Source organism: Lampetra planeri, chromosome 43 (assembly GCF_965212315.1).
Source record: "Lampetra planeri chromosome 43, kcLamPlan1.2.h2, whole genome shotgun sequence".
Classification (NCBI taxonomy): domain Eukaryota; kingdom Metazoa; phylum Chordata; class Hyperoartia; order Petromyzontiformes; family Petromyzontidae; genus Lampetra; species Lampetra planeri.
This window is the reverse complement of record NC_136149.1, coordinates 6,165,049-6,184,141: the sequence shown is the minus strand read 5'-3', so window position 1 is coordinate 6,184,141 and position 19,093 is coordinate 6,165,049. Positions and strand designations below refer to the sequence as shown.

The 19,093-nt window shown below is 54.1% G+C and overlaps 1 protein-coding gene across 2 annotated transcripts in view; it reads right to left on the bottom strand.

Annotated features, from left to right (window-relative positions):
* RUBCN (rubicon autophagy regulator) overlaps positions 1-19,093 on the bottom strand; it is a 36,701-nt gene that overhangs the window by 7,495 nt on the left and 10,113 nt on the right. The window contains exons 7-17 of one of the 2 annotated variants that reach the window (XM_078614141.1): positions 17,641-18,180; positions 16,759-16,830; positions 16,216-16,343; positions 14,998-15,268; positions 14,204-14,314; positions 13,273-13,339; positions 12,074-12,218; positions 10,941-11,086; positions 10,431-10,495; positions 9,498-9,736; positions 1,465-1,526 (exon numbers count right to left, since the gene is read on the bottom strand). In XM_078614141.1, coding sequence (XP_078470267.1) covers positions 1,465-1,526; positions 9,498-9,736; positions 10,431-10,495; positions 10,941-11,086; positions 12,074-12,218; positions 13,273-13,339; positions 14,204-14,314; positions 14,998-15,268; positions 16,216-16,343; positions 16,759-16,830; positions 17,641-18,180 — 1,846 coding nt within the window. The remainder of the gene's footprint in view (positions 1-1,464; positions 1,527-9,497; positions 9,737-10,430; positions 10,496-10,940; positions 11,087-12,073; positions 12,219-13,272; positions 13,340-14,203; positions 14,315-14,997; positions 15,269-16,215; positions 16,344-16,758; positions 16,831-17,640; positions 18,181-19,093) is intronic. The other variant, XM_078614142.1, reaches the window with a different exon arrangement.

Sequence of the window (19,093 nt, the reverse complement as noted above, 5' to 3'; positions counted from 1 at the left end):
TCATACTGGTAGGAACCCACTGGTTCCACCAGCCCACAAGGGATTATTGTGTCCGTCCGTCGTGCAGGGAGGGGCTAGGTGGGGAGGGAGGGGAGGGGCTGGGTGGGGATGGTGGGGCTGGGTGGGGGGTGGGAGGGGTGGGGCTGGGTGGGGAGGGGCTGGTCACCCCGTGGTGCCCTTATAAAACACAACGTTTAACCTAATCACGCCGGCTTGTGCCCGCCCTCAGTTGGGCATATTTGCGGAATACACCACACCCTGGCCATTGACCGAGCAACCCAACGTTCCTACCAGCTCCCTCCGCAGGAATGTGTTGTAAAATCGAAAAACTAATTTCTTTAGAACTGCTTTTTGTGTTTATTTTGTTGTCTTTCCCCTGCACCTCCGATTAGCACAGTTGGCTATGTATGGTGCGAAAGAAGTTCAACATACATACGTACATACAATGTTAATTGTATAACGAGAGCCCTCCACCACCTGCCAATAGAACCAATTAAATCAATTGATCACATCGAGGGCAAACACACCGATGGATTTGGTTTATCCACAAACTGGTGTAAAAAGTAAAAAATCGAGCAAACGTTTGGGCAGTTTAGCACTAAGATTTGCTCGCAATTACATCGAGCATCGTCAGGTGTTAAGAGAAGCGCGGCTCTCATCTCGTCAGCAGTTAATGCGCGACAATGCTGGGCATCACCTGCAGCGGAACGTTGTAGAGTACAACAAAACTGTCCAAAGTTTAGTTGGGCTGCTCAAATTTCCTCATCTTCCTCCTTTGGTTCTTTCGGTAAAGTCACGTAGGTATAAAATAAAATAAATTAAATCACGACGTTTCGACTGCAACACAAGCAATCGTCATCAGGTGGGAAAACCACAACAAGAACATTTCTTGCTGAAGTGGATTTTCCTCCTGTTCCTCTGGTTTGCTGATAAACCAAACCAATCGGCGTGTTTGCCCATGACGTGAAAACCTGAGTTGATTGGCTGTGAGGGTGGTGGGTTATAGTTTAAATATGTACACAAAATTATATCTACACGGTGATCTCACCTTAAAATAAACTAATTATGAATAATACTGGGTGTGAAAGCCTGCGTGTAATGTTGGGTGACTTTTAGTCTTTGTGTACGTGAGTGAAAGAGAACCGAAAACATGAATCCATTGATGCAACACTACAAACTTTTTTTCTTCTTGGTTCGTTAGATAAAACATAATAAAATAATTATTTTTTATGTTTTATTTATTTTTATTATTTCCATTCTACGTGACTTTACCGAAAGAACCAAGAAGATGAATCCCTGCAGTCACGAAAGCTTTAAATCGAAACACGACAAACGTCACCCTTTAATTGGTCTAATCCTCTTATTTTTAAATTTGGAGAGCAAATATTTTCAAGATAGCGATCTACCAAAGCACGCGTGAATGTGGTTTGAAACGACAACTAAATCGAGCATTCAGGCACTCGCCTCTCTGCATGCCGGCAGGTCTGGAGGAGGTGCTTGAGGTGGACCAGCTGCTTCCTCAGCTCCTGTAAAACAAACGGGGCAGGCAGGCGCTCGTAAGATCTCATCGCGGCACACGCACGGTCCACCCAGGCTGCTGTCTGTACTCTGTACTGCTTAAGTGTCAATCGGTTACTCTTTAAACTATTCAATGACTAAAACTAGTCAGCTTTTATGTTATGTTACTAGATAAGGCGCACTGTGCTGTATCGCTCTTTTTCAGAATCGCGGCCTGGCTATCACAAATGATCGCTCAACAAAGTGGCTATGTGGAAATTTATAGCAGGCGAATACTCTAAACGCATGTTGATTTCAAATTTAGAGGGAAAAACCAGAGGACCTGGAGAAAAATCCACACGACCACATGGAAAGCATGCAAACATACAGGCATCAGGGTCAGATTCTAACCTACAACCTTGCTATATACCAGGTGACGTTACCAATTCGCCACCATCGCACCAAAGAGTCAACTCTGTGGAACCGGACTGGGCGACTCGCTTGCTGAGCACCGGGAGTTCGAGTCACTCAGGCTGCATCGCAGAGCACGGCCTCTCAATCTTTCTCACAATCGCACGCAGAGTCGTGTTCTCTCAGAGCCGTGTTCTCTCAGAGCCGTGTTCTTCATTGTGTAGGGGTGTTAGAGAGAGAGCCCGTTATGCATGGCAGCCTATGGTAAACAAACACAGTAGGCGGGGCTACATGTGTGCACAAGCAGGTGCCCTCTGCGACGTCCGCGCCAGACACCCTGGGGGGTCGATTCGGTCGTTATGATCCCCCGGGGCCCCACCCCTCAGGGAGGGGTTGGGTATAAAAGGGGAATGTATCGAAGGGCTCGAGAGTGATGTTTTAGCTAAAGAAGAGAAGGCGGAAGACGTCTTAGATAGAGCCCTGGACTCCCCCTGGTACGCCGTCCTTATCAGGACCGCGCAGGCTCGAGCCAGTGGCGTGGTACCAGAGCCAGAGCCAGTGCTGGTCTGGACTCTGGGTACCGGGCCCGACTGACCAGTGTCGGGCTAAGTTAGCCTCCCCTAGCCCAGTAGTGGAGGACTCAGAGGCAGGCTAGGGTTAGCCTAGGGGTGTGTCCTCAGATAGACGGGTGAGGGGGCCGATACCCCCTCAAATGTGTATGTCACAAAGTTGGTGTTAAATAAACAAGTGTGCCTCCAACTCCGGTGTGAACGAGTCGTGAGCGTTACTACATCTGGCGTCAGAAGTGAAACAAAGTACGAACATGGATACACGCCGGACGACTCGAGTCGGGGTACCAGAGGCAGAAGACACCACTGCAGTCGGAGGGCCCGAGACGGCTGAAGATGCCATCGACCAGCCGGGGCTGGACGCATCCATGCCACAGCAGCTGGAGGAAGGGGAGCCGTCGATGGAGGGGCTGAGGGAGGCGCACGCGAAGCTGACCGAGCTACTGTACGCCGCAGCCGCCATGCTCGACACCATCACGCAGCTGGGGGCTGCGGGACCGCCACGGGGCAACCGCAGCCGACGACCACAGCGCCTTCCCGCCATTTCCACGGAGCAACATTTTGAATCTCCCGCCATCGCCGCAGCTGCTGTTGAGGGCGTGGCCGCTCTAAGCATCGCGTCCAACGGCGGGAGTACAGTGCCTGCCGCGTCACCACGGGTGCGACCGGCGATGCCATCGCTGCTTCGGGCCGACGCTGAGTCGAGTGAGGGACACGAGGGAGCGCGATCGTCCTCTGCAGCCGCTGCCTTACATCAGCGACTGCCGCCGCTCAAAGAATTTGTGGGCGAGGAGGGCGACTGGGGCGGCTTCCAGCGGCGCTTCCTCGCTCACCAGGAGATGGCACAGTGGACAGACGCCGAGGCTCTCCGAGCACTGCCAGCACTCCTCGACAGCGACGCCCTCGCCACACTAACATCGGCAGCGAAGGAGAGGCGTTCCACGCTGCGGGAGGCGATGCAAGTGCTGTCCGCTGTGTATGGGCCACCATCGGACTGCCGTCAACTCTTTTACGATCGCCAGCGGGGGACGAAGGAGTCGCCCCTGGCGTACCGTACAAGCCTCCTGGCGCTGGCAAAGGATGCCTTTCCACGAATGGACGACGAAGGGATCGACGCCATGGTGACAGAGAAAATACTTTTGCTGGCGGACGACTTAGACATCGTCATTGTCGCACAGGACGATGCAGAAATGTGCTCCCTCCAAGCGGCCCGTCTCCTCCACGCAAACCTGTCCTCTCAACGACGGAAGGCCAGCAAGGCGGCGAGCGGGCGCGCCGTCGCTGCGGCCACCCTCCCGGCGGAAGAGGTTTGCGCCGTCAACCATCGACGGCAGCACGGAGCGGGAGCGCGGGAGGACCGGGCCGGTTCGAGCCATCTACAACGTCCATCGTCGCCGCCAGCGCGTCCACGCTGCTACAACTGCGGCATCCGGGGCCACGTCGCCTCGGGGTGCCGCTCTCCTCGGCAGCGCGGGACGATGCCTCAACGGGACGCCGGCCCTCGTCACAAGCTCCACCATCATAATCCGGCGAGTCGCGGCACCCCTCACGTTTGGCCCACGCACACGCCCGTCGCACACTTAAACACCGCAGCGAAGGGGGGGCCAATATCGCGTACCATGGCACCAACACGCACCGCTCTGGGTACTCACATTGAACCCAGCCAGTGGTCCGTGTTGGCCCATCGGGTTGTAGCCGCGTCGTCGGGGTCGTCGGCCGTTGTGGGTCACATCGATGGGGTGGAGGTTCGCATCTTGGTCGATACAGGAGCATCGGCGACCATTATTTCGGAGTTGATCTATAACATTCTCCCTGCCCAGAGCCGTCCTTTGATGCCTGTTAATGTGCCATTCTTTGCTGCTAACGGGGGTTCACTTGGCATCATCGGACAAATTCGAGCCCAAATTTGTGTCGGGGATATTAAATTATCTGGGCCGATTTTTGTTTCCTCCTCGCTGGCGGTTCCGTGCCTGCTGGGGACGGATTTCCTGGCCAAAATGCCGATTAGGATATTAATCGACCAGGGATGCATTGAGCTCCCATCGGGCCGACGCATGGCGTTTTTGCCATCCCCCGCTACGAGCCGGACGGCGTTCGCGACGGTGCCGGCGTTCGTAGATAGAACGGTGCGCGTTCCTCCGGGGGCGCAAATGTTAATTCCTTTGAGACTTCGGCGGCCCTTCGCTAAGGGCATTGGGGCTCAAGGGGTTTTGCTGGGACCGTCTAGGGCCGGGGTCAGTGGACCTAATTTACTCCCGGCCCAGACCATAGTGAGAGGGGATGGAGAACCCTTCATCGCGGTCCTCAATGTGGGCTCGCAGACGGTGGTGGTCCCACAGGGGACCGTGCTTGCTCACGCAACGCCGGTGCCCTGTGAGGAACCCGTCGCGAGTCATGTCGGCGCTGCCCCTGCACCGCGACCACATTCAGACAGCGATGAAGGGTGGCTCGAGGCGCTTTGCGCGGGATCGACGGACCTGTCAAATTTAGAGCGCCAACGTCTTAAGACACTACTGAGGGAATTTTCCGACGTTTTCAGTCGGGATAAATACGATTTGGGCTGCACTCATCTGCTGCGTCACCATATTGATACGGGTGACAGCGCGCCAATACGCCAAAATCCTTTTCGGTTGAGTCCCGCCGAAAAGGACCATGTCAAATCGGCTGTTGATGACATGCTAGCCGCCGACATAATTTCTCCCTCCAACAGCCCTTGGGGAGCGCCGATCGTCCTGGTTAAGAAGCAGGACGGTTCGTTGCGGTTTTGCGTTGACTTTCGGCGCCTTAATAAAATTACGGTTGCCGACGCATACCCGCTCCCACGGATGGACGAATCGCTTGACGCCTTGGCGGGAGCGCGATTCTTCTCCACATTGGACTTACTTTCGGGATTCTGGCAGCTTCCTCTGGACGATGATTCAAAGCCTAAAACTGCTTTCCGTACTCCGCACGGCCTGTTTCAATTCAACCGGTTGCCGATGGGCTTACACTCAGCGCCGGCAACTTTCCAGCGGTTGATGGAATTGGTTTTGGCTGGATTGCAATGGGAGTCGTGCCTGATTTATTTGGATGACGTCATTGTCTTTGGCAAAACTTTTGAGGAACATCTCCAGAGGTTGCGGGCGGTTTTCCTAAAGATGCGGGCTGCTAATTTGAAATTTAAGCCCCAAAAATGCCATTTGTTACGCGAGTCGGTGCGTTATTTGGGGCACATCGTGGGGCGCTCAGGTATTTCTACCGATCCCGCCAAAACGCAGTGTGTAAGCTCCTGGCCGACTCCCACCTCAGTGGGAGAGGTTAGGAGTTTTATTGGGTTTGCGTCGTATTATAGACGCTTCGTCGCTAATTTTGCGACTATCGCCAAACCCCTACATGCTTTAACATCTAAAGGGGTTCGGTTTTGCTGGGGTCAGGAGGAGGAGGCTGCTTTTTGCTCCCTTCGGGATGCGTTGGTAAACGCTCCTCCCCTGATTTACCCTGATTTTTCAAAACCGTTCTTGCTCGACACCGATGCGAGCAACACGGGTATTGGGGGCGTGCTCTCCCAGGTGGTTGACGGCGTGGAACATGTGGTTGCGTACGGCAGTCGGGTGTTGTCTCCAGCGGAGCAACGGTATTGTGTCACCCGTAGGGAACTGTTGGCAATTGTCCATTTCGTCCAACAGTATCGCCCATATCTGTACGGTCGGCATTTCACCGTCCGCACAGATCATGCGGCACTGCAGTACGCCCTGAGGGTTCAACAGCCATCGGGACAATTGTCCCGATGGTTGGAGGTCCTCCAGGATTACGATTTCCAAACCACATACCGTAAGGGCGTTCGCCACACCAACGCGGACGCTCTGTCACGCTTGCCAACCACCTCCGAGTGTGCATGCCTCCTGGGGTCTGGACGTTGCAGGCCTCCAGGGGACACATCGGTACCTGTCTTGGCGGCCGCCAACGACGACGATGCAATGGTTCCTAATTCGATCGAACAACAGGGCAAAGATTCCCTGTTGGGGTTGCCCGTCATTGAATGGGGGCGCCTCCAGATGGAGGATGTCTCCCTCCTCGGGTGGCGACGTCGCGTTGGCGGTGCGGCGGGGGGAAAAAGAGGTGGTTCCGACGCATGGGAAATGTGCCAAGGTCTGCTAATGCATTGGGACGGGAAGTCACGTCGACATCGGCTGGTTGTCCCTACTGGGTTGCGGGGTAGGGTGGTATGGGCCGCTCATGAGCGCCTCCTACACCTGGGGACCCAAAAGACTCTCGCCTTGCTGCAACTTGATTTTTACTGGCCTGGCATGACGAGGGATGTGGGGGATTTGTTGGGATCGTGCCCTCAATGTGCACAACGCAAACCGCCGGCACGGGAGTCTAACCCGCCCTTGCAATCGATCAAAGTGTCCAGGATAAACGAGCTGGTCGCTCTGGACATTTTGGGACCATTCCCCGCCACCCCCAGAGGGAATAGATATTTGTTGACGGGTGTCGAGTATTTTACACGCTGGCCTATGGCCTGGCCTTTGGCCAACCAGTCGGCAGCAGCCATCGTGGAGGCCTTTGTTCAGGGTTATGTCCTGGACAAAGGTGCTCCGGAGAGGCTGCTGACCGACCAGGGCAGAATTTTTTCCGGTAAACTACTCAGACAAGTCTGCGATCTCCTGGGCACAAAGAAAATTCGGACCTCCCCATATCACCCACAAACTGACGGGATGGTCGAACGTTTGCATCGCACCATCTCGTCCATGTTATCACAACAAGTTTCGGACTCACAAACGGATTGGGACCTACAAATTCAGGGGGTCTTGGCGGCGTACCGGATGGCACCCCATGCGGCAACGGGGTTTTCTCCCTTTTACCTCATGTACGGCCGAGAACCAGACCCGCCTGTTCGTGCCCAGTTGCGGATCCCCGTGCCGCAGGGAAAAACTAATCTGGCTGACCACGTTAAATTTAATCTGGACAAATTGACCGAGGCACGGGATGCTGCAATGCAAAACTCTGACCTCCGTCAGAAGGCAAATGAGCGCCTCAGATTGAGTCGAGCGCACATGCTGCAGTGGAAGCCGGGGGACAAGGCATGGTTGCACTGCCCCCAGGTGCCACTGGCAACCTCCTCTAAACTTGTGCGGCCGTGGCGGGGCCCTGTGGAAGTGGTGGAGGTGTTACGCCCGCAGTGCGTGCGCATCAAGTGGGGGAAGCGGCGATGGTTCGTGCACCCCTCCAGATTAAAACCCTTCGCTGCGGTACACAACCCCACTTCACACGCGCGTGGCCAAACGTGTGGGGGGTCGGCCGACTTGCTGGGTCCGTCTCTGTCGCTCTCACCTAATGCCTTGCCGGCTGTGCCACCTTCAGGGGCATCAGGAGTGACGGGCTCACGCCCGATCACCCCTCCTGCGGATACCGAGGGTCACGCGGAGTCAGAGGAATGCTCACCTCAAGACGGACAGTCGCCACCTGATGGTCCGCCACGCGGGGTTACCCCGTGTGAGGGGCCCGCTGCAAGGACGCGCGCTAAAATGCGCAAACTGTTGTGAGGCCGGAAAATGTGTACATAGCTGTTGTGTTTATTGGCTGTTGTGTGGATGGTGTGTTTCCCGCTCCTCGGATGTACATATGTTGGGTTCACCGTTTGTTGTGTGTGCGGGGTGGGTTCCCTGCTGGTTGTATATAAGCTGTTTTTTTTTACGGAATTCGTATTTATTCGGGGGGGTGCGACGGGTTGTTTCTCATCTTGTTGTTGCGTTCTTGTTCTGGTTCCTGTTATTGTTCAAAAATAGTGAGGCACACGCGCGGTCAGGGGGTGAAGGCACCTTTATTGTCAAATTTTTGTATGTTGGCAGCCGGGACGGCTGCATGCTATGCGGGGGGGAGTGATGTAGGGGTGTTAGAGAGAGAGCCCGTTATGCATGGCAGCCTATGGTAAACAAACACAGTAGGCGGGGCTACATGTGTGCACAAGCAGGTGCCCTCTGCGACGTCCGCGCCAGACACCCTGGGGGGTCGATTCGGTCGTTATGATCCCCCGGGGCCCCACCCCTCAGGGAGGGGTTGGGTATAAAAGGGGAATGTATCGAAGGGCTCGAGAGTGATGTTTTAGCTAAAGAAGAGAAGGCGGAAGACGTCTTAGATAGAGCCCTGGACTCCCCCTGGTACGCCGTCCTTATCAGGACCGCGCAGGCTCGAGCCAGTGGCGTGGTACCAGAGCCAGAGCCAGTGCTGGTCTGGACTCTGGGTACCGGGCCCGACTGACCAGTGTCGGGCTAAGTTAGCCTCCCCTAGCCCAGTAGTGGAGGACTCAGAGGCAGGCTAGGGTTAGCCTAGGGGTGTGTCCTCAGATAGACGGGTGAGGGGGCCGATACCCCCTCAAATGTGTATGTCACAAAGTTGGTGTTAAATAAACAAGTGTGCCTCCAACTCCGGTGTGAACGAGTCGTGAGCGTTACTACAATTGCAAGACCCGCGGGCTACTGGCGGCCCCTGGTGGCCTTTAGTGCGGCTGCTGACGTGCGGCCCCCGACAATACACAACATGTGAAAACACCCATCATGCTGTCAAACCCTAATGGTTTCAAATGTGTGGTGGTCCTCACGCTGATGTCTTATTGGTGAAAGTGGCCCCCCTCTGAAGATTAGTCAAGAACACTGGCTCAGACAGAAGTTTGTAAATCTCACTCCACAAGGGACCAGGAAGAGCGCGCGTAACCCACCCTGTTACAACATCCCACCTCAGCTAGCGCTTAGCTCTCACCACTTATGTGCAAATTAAATGATCCCATTCACTTCTAAACTAGCAGGGCAGTGCAGGGGCGGCCATAGGATGGGAGGGTAGGCAATAGAAGGGCAGGAGAGGCCAGGGCAGGGATGAGAAGTGAAGGACAGGGCAAGGCAGGGGCAAGCAAGAAAGGGCAGGGAAGCGAAAGACAGGGCAAGGGAGAGCAGGGCTGGGCATGGAAGAGTATAAGACAGCAGGACAGGGTATGGGAGCGGAGGGCAGGGGAGGGTCGGGCAGGGCTGGCGTGGGGACGCATACCTGCACGACGGTGAGGGCCTTAACCTTGCGGTAGAGCTGGGGGTTGATGTCCATGAGGTTGTAGAGGGGGTCGTGGCCGATGCGCGCGAGCAGCTCCCGGGCGAAGTTGCTGACGGGGTAGCGCGACGCGTCCCAGCGGCGCAGTAGCCGCCCGGGCACCACGGCCACGGAGCCCGACTGGCAGCACTGGCAGAAGAGCTTCCCCAGGTACTCGCAGTAACGCAGTCGCTTTATATAATCTGGGGGAGGTGGCGGTCGGTGGGTGGGTGGGAGGCATGAAGGTTTGTGAGGTCAGGGTTTCCCCAACAAGTCCTTGGCCACCCTCATGCAGCTGCTCTTGAAAATTATTCTGTACGTTTGTATGTATGTTGAACTTCTTACGCACCGTACGTAGCCAACCGTGCTAATCGGAGGTGCGGTGGAAGGAGAACAAACTAAACACAAAAAGCGGTTCTAAAGAAGAGTTCTTAATCTCGTACATTGTTCTAGCAGCTTCCTAATTTCGTAAGGAAGAGCGTTCCAGACGGCCACAGAAGTGCATCTGAAAGCGTGCGATCCAGGGACCGTCTTTGTTCCATGGCTATCCAACAGCCACTGCTGCGAGGATGACTGGAGTTCATGTGATGGTTTATGCTCCTTGACGATATCAGCGAAGTAGTATGGTTCATTTGTGGCAAGCCCTTTGTATAACTGTGATGAGTGCGACCTCATAATGTATTCGCTCGGCATTCAAAAGCCAATGCAGTTTGGCGAGCACTGGAAGGACATGGTCAGATCTTGGCGTATCCATCACGACACGTGCCAGACAATTTTACACAACCTGCAGCTCGGTAATGTATTTGCCAGACGTCCCGTAGAGTATTGAGTTGCAATAATCGAGCCTTGTCGATGGCAGCAGCAACAGCAGCAGCAGTAAGAGCAGCGACCACTCACTTGAATCCACCTTGGTACCGCAGCCCGCACACCTGCTGTTCTGCTTGGCCAGGATCACTTTCTTCCTGTGGCACACAAGAGATCCGTGTGTGAGCCAACGCTTACTCACGAATGCCTCGGGCGCTTCCCATTGACATTCAATGAATTAAGCCACCGACATATACAGAACTTGGATTGCGAGCATAAATCGTTCCGGAAACGTGTTTGTAATCCAAAGCACTCGTATATCAGTTGTGATCACGTGACGCTGGGCAGACAAAGCGTATACACGTACTACTCGTATTGCAAGACCTCGCTCGTTTATCAAATTAATATTTATTTTAAAAAATCGCTCGTATTGCAAAACACTCACAGGCCAAGTTACTCGCAATCCAAGGTTTTACTGTACATGCTATTATACCTCGCTGATCTCGTCCAGGAGGAAAAACCGTCACACAAACTCTGGTGATCCGCTGGCAGAAGGGCAGTTCCCACCAATATTCGGTGGAACGAGGACCGACCAGGGCTTACTTGGTGCTGGGGTGGATGTCGAATATGATCTGCGCGCGTGGTGGCGCCCACTCCAGGTTGCCACGCACTCGAATTCGGAGCTTGTAGACGTCTGAGTGCTCCCCATCGTCCGGGCAAACCGGTACGGAGCCCGGCATGGGCAGCAGCTGTGGTGAACGCACACAACAGACGAAATTTAAAAAAGTTTTATTTCGCCGGGTAAGGCACACTAAGCTATATAGCTCTTTCTCAGAATCGAATTGACTATCACAAATGATAGCTCAACGAAGTAGCTAATCACATGGAATTTTGAAACAGCCAAATACTCTAAACGCACGATGTTTCTAAATGTGGAGGGAAAAACCGGGAGGACCCAGAGAAAAATCCACACAACCACGGGGAGAGAGACACACAAACTCCAAATATACAGGCGTCAGGGTCGGGATTGAACCCACAACCTCCTGTATGCCCGGTGCCACCACGGCGAATTGTTAACACACCCTTCGTTCACCACAAGCGATAAATGTGCAGCAGACGAGGAACTTTTCAGCAGGAAAAAAGGGCCCATCCTGAATGCCATCAAAAAGAGGAAACTGCGATGGTTGTGCGCCGGGTCACGAGGTGGAGCAGCCTCTCAAAGAAGAGTACTTCAGGAAGCAATGAAAGGAAAAATAAAGAGAGGAAGACTAAAGAGGACTCGGTTCGAAAACATCAAGCGGCGGTCGAGAGCATTATCCGACCTGCTGCTCCACAAGACCCAAGGCGGCACACGCCTCTCGATGGATGTGGATGGCCGAGAGTCATCCTGCAGGGCACCCAGATGATCAAATCGGTCGTGGGAATCTTAGTAGTAATAGGTGGAGACGTCAACACGGCACCTGCGTCGTAACCAACTGTAGCCCACACGGCAGTCACCTGCTGTGTTTTCAGCTGCCTGTGCTCTGCAACACTTTTTTGCCTTACTGGTAAGGCACGAAAGTTCCCCATGCCCAGGGTTCTAGAGCTCGTGCCCAGTCCCAGACCCCAGAGTCCCATGCCTAGTCCCAGAGTCCCATGCCCAGAGTCCCAGGGTCCCAGTGTGCAGTGTCCAGAGTCCAGTTCCCAGAATCCAGTGCCCAGAGTCCCCAAGTGCTGGGCCACAATGCTGCGCCGACCTTCTGTGGCGCATCCTCCTCGGTGACGAGCCAGTCGAGCTCCGAGGCGGCAGGGAGCTGCATGCCCTGGAATCGCCGCAGCAGCCCCATGGCCACGGCCTCAGCGGAGTTGGCACAGGAGCTGGGCGGCCCACTCAGGGACATCCTGCACACGCGGGCACAAATACAAAGATCCCCCCCGTATTGCCTTAACAGGGGGCAAGTGTTGTTAGCAAGCACGTATGAAGGCCGGAACAGCTCGCCAGGCAGTGGGTGGCCAACGCCAGGCCCGGCCACCTTTGTCTCCCTAGTGGCAACGTTTCCACGTTGCACCAGGTACTCATTTGAGGCTGAGTCGACCTAGGGGAGGCCAGGAAAGGTTCATATAATCGTTACTGGTGTTGGCGTGAGCGGGAATCGCACTCGGGTCGCCGGGTTCATAGCAAAGCACGCTCACCGCTGCACCACCGATCACACACGGGCACACACACACACACGAGTGCACACGCACTTGCGCTCAACGCCTGCGGGCTGTGGATGATTTAAAAGTGCATTGGGACGTGAGCCAACGCTCACATAGATAAATGCCATGCATGTAAATGGTGTGTCCATAAAAATTTGTGAAATTTATACTCATTTAAATAATCACCATCATCATCATCAGCAGCAGCAGCTGCAGCAGCCAGAGTCAACCCACTGCTGGATGAAGGCCTCCCCCAAGCCACGACCAACAACAGGCTTGTAGATATAGTCCAGTGACAAAGTGCAACAGTTCCATTTGTGTTACGCGCAATCTCCTACGCACAGAAATAATGATGACAACGGCAAGTATTTACTCGGGAATGCCTCGCCGAGACTCTTTTTCAGGAGGGTTCCAGCATTTGCGTTTGGCCAATTCCATTCACGATTGTTTGTTGGGTTGTAGGAGGAAATCAGAGTGCCCGAGAAATCCTGGACACATGAGGAGGTGGCACAAAACACTCGTGCATATTTCACAGCCCCATGCCGACAGCAATTGATAAATCACTCACTGGTCAACTATCCAAGGATTAACCAGGTTCAAGACCGCTGAGCTTCCCAAGATCCAACAACAATAATTTCCTTGTTGGGTCAGAAGCACCCCTGCATCGTACACCACGATGGGGTGGGGCTATGCGGGACTAGCAACTAGAATCCCGGCATTAACCCGGAGAGAGACGGCGGCCGCAGGCAACACTCACAGCGACTCGGAGCTCTGCAGCGACGAAGTGAGGCTGCCCAAGGGACTGCTCGCCTCCCGCACGCTCCCTGCGGAGAAGATTAAACCACAGCGGACGTTACAAAATCAGAATACCGGAGGAATCCGATGAGCTTTAATGCTCTTTTTCACAGATTTTCTGTCGGGGCATGGGGTCAGAACATTGCAATGACAAACAATAGAAAAACACGATAGTAGTGCAAAGTATTGGGAAGGTAAACTAATGACTTAAAATATATTTACAAATAAAACTCAACTATTTAGTTTATTGTCTCACACTGGTATGACAAGGCCAATCAGTTTCCAAGACAATGTAGAAATTATCAGAGCATATTTGTTTGCATGTTTTTGCCACAGGTATGCGTGGTTAATACGGACTTTTTATGCCTCGCAATAGGTACTACACATCTGGTGTTTGAACATCTTAGCACCGCCAGTTTTTTTTGCCAGAAAGGGTTTACGCCTATTCTTTTTTCATCATATTTGATACCGGCAAAAAAGTCCACATGATAGGCACCGGATAGGCTCACAGTGATGACATCACCTTGACCCCCCCATTTAAGACCGAAACAGGAGGAGGACTTCTTCACAATTCTGGCTATCGCCTGATGAGGCTGGTTGTTGTAATCAGCAGTGAAACATCGTACTCGAATTGTAAACGTTGTGAGTTTACTCTCCAACACCCAACGGTGTGCTGAACTAGTAACTAAGTTTGTTTACCTGACAAACCTTACTAATTGGCCATGTCGCGGGTGGTGGCGGGTTTAACGACACATTTATATTTACGTGATCTAACCCAAAAAAAACCCCTTTATTGTGGATATTGGTCGCGCAAGCCCTACAACTACGTGTTAATCCGACTGCCAAAAAGATCCCATGGATGTAAGGAGCAATGCGACGCTGCGGTCCCTCACCTGCCGTCTCTGTGTTGCAGTTCTTCCAGCTCTGGCAGCTGGAGAGGCAAGATTCCGTGGACACGAAGAGATCCGAACTCTCTGAGGGGCTGCTGGCTGCCGGCAGGGCGACTGACACGCGACACACGGGTTCAAAAGTTTAAAGTTTTGTTGTTATTGTTTTTTAAGCAGGTGAGGAACTCGCGAGACCAAGTGAGAAAAGCGAAGTGATCTGGGTCACCAAAGTGGAAAAAGCAAAACTGACACAAAAAAAAGTAGAGCGTTGATGCAAATAGAAATCGGCACAAAAACAACAGTACCGCACGAGGAATCGGGAGATGTTTCGAGGTGAACTCACAACACTACTTGTGTGGATATTGAGGCTATTAACCATTTTCTGTTCCGAGACGTCTGCAAGTTGCAAGGTGGGTGTCCCGTTCACCCCTCAATCTCGGAACGCGCAAGCGGCTAATCGTTGATTTTATTTAGAGATGCGGAGCGCCGTTGTTTTTAAAGACGTTGTACTCACCGCAGAGAACCGTAGCGACATGACCACACGCTACGATTGCTGGCGCCAAACATTTACACACGCCCTCCTGCACGGCCTTGTGGGAGCCTTGTCCCAATAAATACATTTTTTTTTTCTTACGATTCTGTTCCGATAACGTACACGTGTACGTCATCGAAATGTGAAAGGGTTAAGCCATTGAGTAGCCTCCGTGGGGGCTTGGTGGATGTTGGCGACATTGCCCGCGAATCGTCGGTGCGGGGGGCGTGGGGATGAGGGGGTCACGAGCGCCGATGCGGCCCCTCACCCTCGAGTGGTTCGGTGGCGTCCGGCGCTCCGGCCTCCTCCACCCTCAACTCCGCGCCGGCTGCGTTGCACTCCACCCAGCCGTCGCTCTCATCCAGGCACTCGGGCCCTAACACGGCCCCCACCGCCGCCGTCTCCGCCGTCTCCGCCTCCGCCTCCTTCGCCGCCAGCGCCGCCACCTCCAGCTCCCAGCCGCGGTCGCCCAGCAGGTTGCACTTCATAAGCTCAATGGCGGCGATGAGCGACTCGGAGATGCTGAAGTGCGCGTTCTCCTGCAGCGGGGAGAGACGTGGGGACGCCGTCAATGCTCCACCTCGTCGCCAACACCCCACCTCGCCACCACAGACCACGCGTCACATGATCCCACGCTGCCCCCATCACCGATTCACAGACCAAGGGTCACATGATCCAAAACTGTCCCCTGGTCCGCCAAGTCGCGGGCAACATCACCGACATCCACCAAGCAGAGGTCGCAAACGGGTTTTGATTCCTTACCCGTATCCGTACCCGGCCGCACCAGGGTCGCAAACGGGTACCCGTACCCTACCTGATACCCGGCTACCCGTACCCAGCCAGATATCGGGTAGGGTACGGGTACGAGTACCCGATTGCGACCTCTGGGATGAAGCCATGTTGCAGGCGCGGGTGGGTTGATTCTAGGAACTTGAATTGTGAGAAGAGACAAGACGTTGGGAAATGAGTGACAAACGGTTACTCACCAGTGACTCACGGCCTACCCGTACCCGTACCCGGCCGCACCAGGGTCGCAAACGGGTACCCGTACCCGTACCCGGCCGGGTACGGGTACCCGGGTATCGGGTACCCGATTGCGACCTCTGCCACCAAGCCTTCCCAGAGGCGACCGAATGGCTGAATAACCTCATAACGTTGCAAACTTCACCTTGCTATACAGGGTGAATATATGTAGGGTAAAAGGTGGTAAGGTAATAGACAGAAAACATCCATTCAGCCACACAAATTGGCCCAGTACTGCTGGTGTATTCACCCTGACCTTGCGTGTGAAGTGGTCCAACGACCAAGCCGGTTCGTGGCTGGGAGGGTTCTTGAGTTTTTGCATTCATATCGACACCTAATTATTCGTGGTGCGTTTTTAAAAAGCGGGCCGACAGCCCCGATGAGGCCACACGCATCCGTTGCAAGAGCCGAGCGGGCGAGGCCCTGTTGCACACACGCAGTGACGACGCCCGCACCAGAATACCTTCTCCAGGTCGGCGCACATCGCAAAGTCCTGCTCCGAGAGGTAGCTGAGGAGCGACTGTCCCTCCGACGGCCGGCGAAGCTGCAGGCCTTCCCCCAACTTCCTGCTCCAGCCGTATGCCCCATCTGCTGCGACAATCAAATCGTATAAATGCTCATAAATTGACCGATTATGCCTTGATATATAGGGGATTGCAAAGCTTGGGCAATTGTTGCTTCCAAGCTTCATCAGGTGATTTACCAAAATTGTGGCCAGGTGGCGGGTTAACGACACGTTTATATTTACGCGATCTAAGCCAAAAAAAACCTTTATAATGAATAGGTGGATTGAGTGGCCAGGTGAGGGAGCAGACGAGTGAGCGGGGCGAGTGAGCGGGGGCGAGCGAGCGGGGGCGAGCGAGCGGGGGCGAGCGAGCGGGGGCGAGCGAGCGGGGGGCGAGCGAGCGGGGGCAAGAGGGCGGGGGCGAACGAGTGGGGGCGAGTGAGCGGGGGCGAGTGAGCGGGGGCGAGCGGGTGGGGGCGAGCGGGTGGGACAATGCACCACCTGCAGGCCTTGGGGCGGTGTCGGAGTGCAGCGCCTGGCTGCATGCCTGCCTGCTGGAGGAGAACGCTCCGTCTGCAGCGAGGCAGGTGGAGCGGCACACATGAGACAAGGGCCACACTTCGCACCTCCGATTAGCACGATTGGCTACGTAAGGTGTGAAAGAAGTTCAACATAAATACATGCAGATTGGGTTTCCTGTGAGCTGGGTATAAGGGTTTGTACAAATGTGTGCAACTTTATGATGCACAAATTGGCAAACTCATGACATTTCGCACTTGTATGGAGCAGGCCCTTCAAAATCCCCATGCAATCATTCCTATTGATACCGGATCCATATCTGCATCCATCTTACTCTGGTAGCCAGCTATGATAAATCCATCCCATTTCCTAAATACAAGTAAAGATGTAAAGCAGGCTAACACTGGGTACCAATGTTCTTCAGCATGTACGTGGTCCTGCTGTAAATCATTATTATGATTTTAGTGCTCAAGAGGATTGAGACAACGTGTGGAAAAAAAATTACACAAACCTAATGCTATAATGAAATAGTGGAATATGTACTTTGATTTCAGTGGAAATAAACGAGTGGTTATTATGTTGAAGTATGAGCATACAGGTATCAATAGATAATATATTAGAAACATGATGGATAAGGGATACTATGAACATCAAACCTTCATAGGGATCTTCAACTATTGCAGGGATTTTCCAAAATCCGACTTTTGTCAGCATGAAGGAAAAAGATACATGTGAGCCACAGGGCGAAAATTACAACCGTGGGTGCAGGAACACGACAGCTGGCAAGTGAGCCGAGTGGCCGTGTCTCCGAGTGGTGGTGTGAGCTGAGTGGCCGTGTCACCGAGTGTCAGTGCGTGCGCTCACCGTGGCGGTGGTCGCGTGCGGGCCCCACGTCCGACTGTGAGCGCTTGTGCTGCTTTCCCTTCCTCCACGGCTGCATCCCCTCCTGCTCTTGCTGCTGCTGCCGGGCCTCCGCGGCCGCCGCCGCGGCACCGCTGTTGACGGCGATGGGGAGCGAGGCCTGCGTGGGCAGCGAGGCCAGCGAGGACGACGTGGACGTCGAGGACGACGACGAGGAAGAGGAGGACGAGCAGGAACGGCCGCGGCTCGAGCCTCCGACGGCGAAGTACTCCGGCCCGTCGTCTGCGTCCCTGGGGGAGGACGCGGCGCTGAAGGTGGCAGCGCCCGCGGCGCGTGGATCCACTGGCGTGGACGAACAGGGGGCAGCGGCGGTGGCGCCATCTCCGCCGCCAATGGGAGAGTGCGACATCTCGAGCCAGCTCATCTCCTGCTCCGCGCCGGTGCCAGCACACAGCGAGTTTCCCACGGGGCGCGTCACCACGTGCGGCTCGCCCGCTGGTGCTCCCTTAGCGTCGCCACGCGGGTCCCCCTCGTGTTCCGCGCCTGCAAGACAAATTAGCCGAGTGACCTACCCTCGCCCTGCGTGCGTTTCCACGGGCAGGTGTAGCCTGCTCCGGGCTGGTTCTGTCTCAACGATCAGCTAGAGGTCACTCCTCCTCCGTCTCCCCAACCCCACCTCCTCCACCAGTTCGACGCGATGGAGACCAATCAACACACCGACACAGTGCTACACTTGTGCCAGGCATATATTTTCTGCAGTCAAATTAGCATTTGGCTGCAGGGAAAATTTTTCATTTCGGATTTGTGAACTTGTTCACGCAGGCAAACTCTGGACCAGTCTCTACCTTCAGCGTCTGATTAAATGTGGATCCATCTCATTCCTTACAAGGCTAGCAGACATCGCCATCGGCATTTAACTCCTGAACATGTGCAGTATGTATGTTGAACTTCTTTCGCTGAGTACGTAGCCAACCATGCTAATCGGAGGTAGGAACCGATCGAAGCTCGTGGGTGAAGTGAAGGGTGCGAAAATTCAAATTCAAAATTTATTACCAACTTAAGTATGAAATGCTTTAATAAAAGAGTTGAAGCAGATCGTGCATAAAATACAAATGCATAGAGTGCATCTTTCCAGTGATTGTCACTGCTATTCTTAAAAGAACGAGTCCCCAGTTACCTGGGGGCCTCTGGTGTCTCAATTGTCGAACAACAAACACCATTTATTTTCAAGCGACATATACAAGTACCCAGTGATGAAAATGAGCCGATATATACGACTGGGACACCATACCGGCACTTCTCAGAACAACAAACTTGCGCGCATATCACACCGGCACGTTCTGTTCCTATTCCGATACTGCGATGTCTCCGCAGAGGGGAAACAGAAGCGGACATGAGCCTCAGGACGAACTGTTTCCATTCCGGCGATTCTCATTTTCCATTTCCATCACTACAT